The 6,877-nt window shown below is 37.0% G+C and overlaps 1 protein-coding gene across 2 annotated transcripts in view; it reads left to right on the forward strand.

The window, feature by feature from the left end:
* Positions 1-6,877, forward strand: part of ZWILCH (zwilch kinetochore protein) — a 35,501-nt gene that overhangs the window by 26,839 nt on the left and 1,785 nt on the right. For both annotated transcript variants that reach the window (XM_057488912.1, XM_036932349.2), the window contains exons 15-18: positions 929-1,065; positions 2,182-2,277; positions 3,445-3,557; positions 6,563-6,677. In XM_057488912.1, coding sequence (XP_057344895.1) covers positions 929-1,065; positions 2,182-2,277; positions 3,445-3,557; positions 6,563-6,651 — 435 coding nt within the window. In that variant the 3' untranslated portion in view covers positions 6,652-6,677. The remainder of the gene's footprint in view (positions 1-928; positions 1,066-2,181; positions 2,278-3,444; positions 3,558-6,562; positions 6,678-6,877) is intronic.

Genomic DNA, 6,877 nt, shown 5'->3' on the forward strand with positions numbered 1-6,877 from the left:
TGTGGCCCTATGAGGAAGGCCCCCATTTTCTTGCTAGCTGTTGGCCCAAAAGTTGCTTGCGGGTCCTTGCCATGGGGCCCTCTCTACGATGTGACAGGCAATTTGTTTCTCCAGAGCCAGCAGGAGAGCATCTATGATGCTTCACCTTCTTTTCAAAGGCTCCTCTGATTAGGTCATAGTGATTATCAGTGATTATCTCCCTTTTGAGTAACTCTAAGGTCAGTCAATTAGTGACCTGATCATGGGAGTGACATCCCATCCTATTTTAAAGTTCTGGACTCATTCAAGGGGAATGGATTATACAAGATGTCTACTCCAAGGGGGTTGGGACTCTTGGGGGCCATCATAGAATGCCACCTACCGTATTTACTGTGGATTATTTCCTAAGGATGGGTTCTCAGAAATAGAATTAGAAGGTCTGAACTCTTTATGATGCTTGACATACATTGCCAAATTCCTTTTTCAAAGGGTTGTACCAATTTACGAGTAATATATTTGGAGCAGAAGCTTATCAATACACTTGATTAACTTTTTGGTACTGCAGATTTGTTACCTATTTTTAGAGGTGGATACTTCCATCAACCTATTAAGAGTATTGAAGTTAAGAATTATCTTGTGGATTTGCCATTTGTTCCATCTGGAGAGCTTGGTGGTAGTAGTTACCCTCTTGGCTTCCTTGGCGAAGCAGTTCTGTGATTTGCCTTTACCAGAGACTGTGTAATGGTTTGCTTAGAACATCTCAGTGAATACTTCGCCTACAGTTTAGTTCAAAGAATAGTATTGAAAGGTAATAAGAGGTGGTAAATCCTATTGAGCTTTCCTTTCTTGGTAAGCCTTGGTTTAGATTTAGCAGGCATAGCTGTATTCTTTCTGAAGGTTCTACCTGTTCTTTAACTGCTTGTTTTGCTTGTACTGTTTTTCATTCCAGGAATATTTCATTTCTCCGTCAGTGGATATACAAGAACAGGTTTATCGTGTTCAAAAACTCCACCATATTCTAGAAATAGTAGTCAGTTGCATGCTTTTCATTAAACCTCAACATGAGCTCCTCTTTTCTTTAACACAGTAAGTACTTCTCTCTTGTTTCCTTACATAAAAATGTATTCTTTTCTGAAACAGTTGCAGCCAAAATGTGTGCAGTTTTTATTTCCAGTTTGGTTAGAATCTGTGCACCTTATCTTTGTAGGAGCAGGTTCTAAGTCACTGTCATAGGAAGCAAAGGCTTTGCATTCAGGAGTCACATTTGACACTTGGCCCCTAGCACTTTCTGACTTCCTGAGGAAGTGTCCTTTCACTGCATCTTGTTTTCTCATCTGTGAAAAGGATCTAGTAACCTCATGTGTTTATTGTCAGAATTAACTGATGTAATGAGTATAAAGTATCTGACACTTAATAGGTGCTTAATAAATATTCCTTCTCTTTTCTTTATATCCTTATAAATTTAAGGCAAGTTAATCATTGCTAAGCACCTATATGGTAACTGAATGGACTCAAATATTGTTACCAAATCTCTGTCAACAGTTTTACCGTAATTTTAGAGATTCTGCCAATCAGCCTGCTAAAGACAGTTTGGAATAATCCTCATACATGCATTGCTGGTGTCTTACATGTCTTTGAGACCTCAAACTGGAAATAAGTAAACCAACCAGTGGAAGAACTAGGTTTCTTTTTCCCGATGGAAGGAAATACACCATTATATTTTCCAAAATTGGAATTTGCCCCAGTTGTTAAGGGAAAAGTTTGAAATTGTTATTATTTACAGAATGTAAAAGGTTCTTGTTCCATTAAAGATCAGTAGTATAAATGAGTTAACTCTTTAATTCCGAGACTTCAAAAACCCTGGAGGCTGTATCTTTGTCTCTTTTTTGCCTCTTTTCATTTTTCTCTTTCTGATACATTTTTCTCTCTAGTGAAGCTTTTACTCAGGCTCAAATTAAGTATATTTTATATTTATAAGAAATATGTCTACTGTTTTTAAAAGTGAATGAGATTTTCTTTGAAAGAAAAAAAAACATAACCTGACTTTTGTTCGTTTACTTTCGTGGCCCTGAAATTATTCTTTGGTTGATGTTATGCTTAGTGGTATTGAATAAAATGTTCCCCTTATAAGCTTTGGACTACCAGAAAGCCTGTATCTCCAAGAGGGACTTTTTTTCCAAGAGAGATTCTTTTTTTTTTCAGATCCTGCATAAAATATTACAAACAAAATCCTCTTGATGAGCAACACATTTTTCAGCTGCCAGTCAGACCAACTGCTGTAAAAAACTTGTATCAAAAGTAAGTAATAATTAAATTATACTTTGGCCATAATTCCAGGCAATTTTGTTATCTATTCCATGAAGACATCATGACCTAGAGCTGTTTCACCTTTGAACCCTTAACCATCTCTATCCTGCTCTCTGACCATCGTCTGAGTGAGTTCTCCCCCTTCCTTCTCCTGGGCCTTTGTCTCCTCTCTTTTGGTAATTCGGCCTCTAGTCTTTCATTTTTCTGTCAATTGCTTCACAAAGTAGGGTGAAAAATACAGCTAGAAGGGAAATGACAGATTTGGAGGAAAGGGATCAGGGTAATGACAGTGAAGTCAAGCCTGTGGCTGTGGGAGTGAGGAGGAGGAGGGGTGGAGTGAGGCCAGGAGGACGGGGGTGACAGGTCAGCCATCCACGTGGCACTGAGGTCGCCTCAGGCGGTCTCCGCAGCTCTTCCCTCAGCATAGAATGTACTTGAAGTTCTCTCACACTAAAGCCACTCTATTTATATCCTCCCTCTGCTTCGTTTCCTCCTGGCCGAACCCCATCACCCCCTGAAACTGCTTGGGTAAAGGTCTCCAGTGGCCTTCCCGTCACAGATCCAGTGGACGCTTTCTAGTAAAACAGTGTTTTTTAGCCCCATGTGTAATTAGCTGGCCTCCCAGTTCTCTCTCCTTCAGTAAGCACCTCACTAAGCAACCACAGGCTGTTGGGCAGTTAACTCTGCTGCTTTCTTGAACCTATCCTTTTCCTTTCTTTACGTAGCATTCTGACTTAATTTTAATTCAGCCTCTCTGGCCCACTTCCAAGAATTGTGAATAATTCTCTTTTCAGGTTCTTCCTCTTCCGGTTTCTTACATGTGGGTTGTCTACAGAAGTCCACCTTTTTCTTTTCTGTCTTCCCTGGGTGGTTGTCATCATACTCAAGACTTCAGTTCCTCTGGGCTACTGATAATTTATAGCCCATATTTCCAGCTTCTCCTGAGCTTCCAACCCTTGTTTCTAAAAGCCTGTTAGATGTGAATCCCCAACTTCAATGTCCTATAGGTGGTTCAAACCCAAAATCTGAAATTTGGAATTGTGGCCTGTTCATCTCTTCTTCCTCAGTGCTTATCACATAAGGACTTCACAAAGTGACTGTAGAAGGGAAGAAGGAAATAACTTTTTCTTATTCCTTTGATCTTTTTTCTTTCTTTAGTGAGAAACCACAGAAGTGGAAAGTGGAAATAAATAGTGGTCAGAAAAAAGTGAAAACAATTTGGCAACTGAGTGACAGTCCACCTGTAGACCATCTGAATTTCCACAAACCTGGTAAAGATGGTTTGTAGTCTATTTAGATAAATTATTCCAGTAGAAAATAAACTAAATCTTATTGGTAAAGATCATTATTGTAGCTTTGTGCCCTGTTTTAAATAAATTTCCTGAACTCTAGGTGTAAAACATTAATTCCGGAGGAAAAAAATGTTGAAAGAGTACTTTTACTCATTATCCTAGATAGAGGAACTTTTATTAAAAGAGGTCAAGCAATAGGGACATAGGAGTACAAATACAAGATTGAATGCCAGCTCGTAATTCACTCTTCTGTGCACTGTTTAAAACAGTGATGACATTTCTGCCCTAATGTCTTCTCTGTGGCTGGAGTAAGGGTTGAGATTTCTAGTATTCTGTCAAAGATGGTCCACACCAGTCAGAGTATGTCATTTCACCTCTGATGTAATTAGCTGGCTCACCAAGTCTTTCTCCTTCAGTAAGTACCTATACAACTATTATCTTCAATCTTCATGCATGTGGAGTATATGGTGCTATTTTCTCCTATCTGTAGAGATCTTAAATGGATGCACTCAAATATTGCAAGGACTAACAAAAATCAAATCTGATAGTTTTAAGACAGAGTCCAAGATTTCAAAAGCTTATAGTCAACTGCTGCTGGGAATACAAATAGTCCTATTTTAGTGATTGATACTCTGCAAAATTATTTCCAGAAAGTGTTTATCCCTTTCCCCAAAATGTATTTTGATTCAGGCATAATGGAAACTACTCTCAACTTGAAAGGAAGCTTCTCTGTTCATCTGGCTGAACTGTAAAAGTCCTAAAGAAACTGAAAATTTTTTCCTGTGTTCATCTGGCTGAACTGTAAAAGTCCTAAAGAAACTGAAAATTTTTTCCTGTGAACCATCAGTTAAAATCATGCTTTCTTTCCTAAGTATGATATATAAGACCTGGAAGTTGTAAAAGATTGAAAATCAGCTATATAAAATTGGAAAATTTTCTGCATTACAAAAAATGAGAGGCAAAACAACAGACAAGTGAGAAACTAGGAAAAGAAATTTACAGCTCATATTTAGTAAAGGGGCTACATTACCTTGTATATAAAGAACTTTCAACTCAGAAAAATATGAATATCTCAGTAGAAAAATGGGCAAGTAAAATGAATGGTTTACCAAAAAAGAAATTCAGATGTCATTATCAAAATAAAAGGTGCTCAACCCCACTTATAATAAGAGAGATGCAAATTTACATTATATAGATATCATCTTTTATCTGTCAGATTATCAAAGATTAAAAAGTTTGGTGTCACAGTGCTGGCAAGAAGATGGGGCAGTGGGCAGTCAACCTCACACATTGCCAGTTGAAGTGTAATACTGTACAGCTTCTGTGGAGGGCGGTATCTACCAAAACTTAAAAAGCATGCATATTTGGGCAAGCAGATTCATTAGTAGGAATTTATTCTATAGACATATAACCAGCTCTGTGCAAAAAGACCAATGATCAAAGTTATTGTGGTATTGTTTATAGTAACAGAAGAGTAGAAAAAATACGGAGACTGGGGCATAGAAAAAGGTCTGGAAGGGTACAACAAAATATTAACTCTGAGGTGTGGAATGGGGAAGGCAGGAGTAGTTCTCAGCTTTGGCTGAACATTAAAGTCATCTAGGGAGCTTTTAAAGTCCTAATAGTTAGACCAAGTAAATCAGAATCACTGGAAAGTTCTCCAGGCGATTCCATCGTGCAATTTAGTTTGAGCACCGCCAATTTAAACATTTTATCTACATATGTTGTTTCAGGTTTGTTCATTTTTTTTTAAAGACAAGCTTTACTTTTATAATTAAAAATAAAGTTTTAAAGACATGGGCATTTGAGATATATTTTTGAAAATGCCATTTTAAAAGAAATTTTATTACATACAGATTAAACCTCTGTTATGAGGAAATTCGTGCAAGATTAAACACCTTTTTCCAATGATGCTAAATAAGTGAAGTATATTGAACATATATCTTCTATAGTCTTTTTATGCAAATTGTTTCAAAAAAGAGTGAAAGTTGTTCTGAATGTTACAGTTAAAGCAATTTGTTAATACATTGTTCCACTGACTCCTATGAAAATAAGGAATTCTTATGAAGTATATTTGCATGCTTGCAAAAGCACTCAAACTTTATACCTCGTCTACTCATCATATATTCTTGATGTGTTTTGTCTAGAAACTATTCAGTGATCTTTAGTCCAAAGTAAGACCCGCTGTTGAAGGAGGACCGCATTTGTAAAAGTCATGGGCTATGTAAACAAAGCCACAGTTGTAAATATTAAAATCCAATAATGATTTATTTTTTGCTAAAGATACGCATTTAAGAAGTTAGACTTTCTACTTTGTTGGACTAAGCAGTTAGGTTGAATACCAGCTTTTCAAGATACCTAATGGTATGATACTCAAGTACAATGGTTAACATCAAAAACAGGCAGACTTGAGAGAAAAGTGTACTTTTAACTGCCATGGGAAGAGAATAATGATTTGGAATCATTGGGGAACAAAAACAGTGTCCGTCAGAGTGTTGCTCACCTGGTGGGTGCTCAGCAAATGATCGTTCCTAATGGTGAGAATGTGGAACCAAAATGTTGACCCATAAGTAAGTGGATGTCATCTCATCTAAATGTTAACTACCATTTATTTTTGAAATACAATAGTCTTCAGGAGAAAAAAAAGGATGTGTGCAACCCTAAGATTAGAAATTGTTTTCTGAAAAATACATTAAGCTGTTCAGCCAAGGTAGATGAGGCACAAAAATTCAGCTGTAGGTTCCCCAATTAAAAATATTTAACTTAAAAATATGCTTTATATTTTAGTTTGCTAATCATATTGTCAGTGCATTAAGAGGGCTTATTTTACAGAATTGGTCTTGCTGGTTTTTGTCTAATGGATTCTCTTCACGTAGAAGACACATGTCATTCAGATTACCTCTTGATTATTGTAAAATTCAGCAGTATATATGGTAGAACAGCCAGCAGGGTGGTAAGCAATTCTGATCTCTCTCCGGTTACAGATTTTCCTGAATTAACATTAAATGGTAGCCTGGAAGAAAGGGTATCCTTTACTAACACGGTTACCTGCAGCCAGGTGCATTTCAAGTGAAGTGTGCTGATGGAGTCTTCTGTAAGGTAGTGTGTTTGCTTTTTGTTCTCTCCAAATACTTGTATTGAATGCCTCATGTTTTAATTCTTTTCTACGACATAAATGCGGAATATGGATTATCAGTAATCACATAAACGGCTTATCAGACGTTATTGAGCAGTGCAAGTCTTTAATTTTTTTTTCTACTTTCTGTAGCCAACGTAATAGGTCAGTTTAATCCTAAATC

The sequence above is a fragment of the Manis pentadactyla genome, chromosome 11, assembly GCF_030020395.1.
Source record: "Manis pentadactyla isolate mManPen7 chromosome 11, mManPen7.hap1, whole genome shotgun sequence".
Classification (NCBI taxonomy): domain Eukaryota; kingdom Metazoa; phylum Chordata; class Mammalia; order Pholidota; family Manidae; genus Manis; species Manis pentadactyla.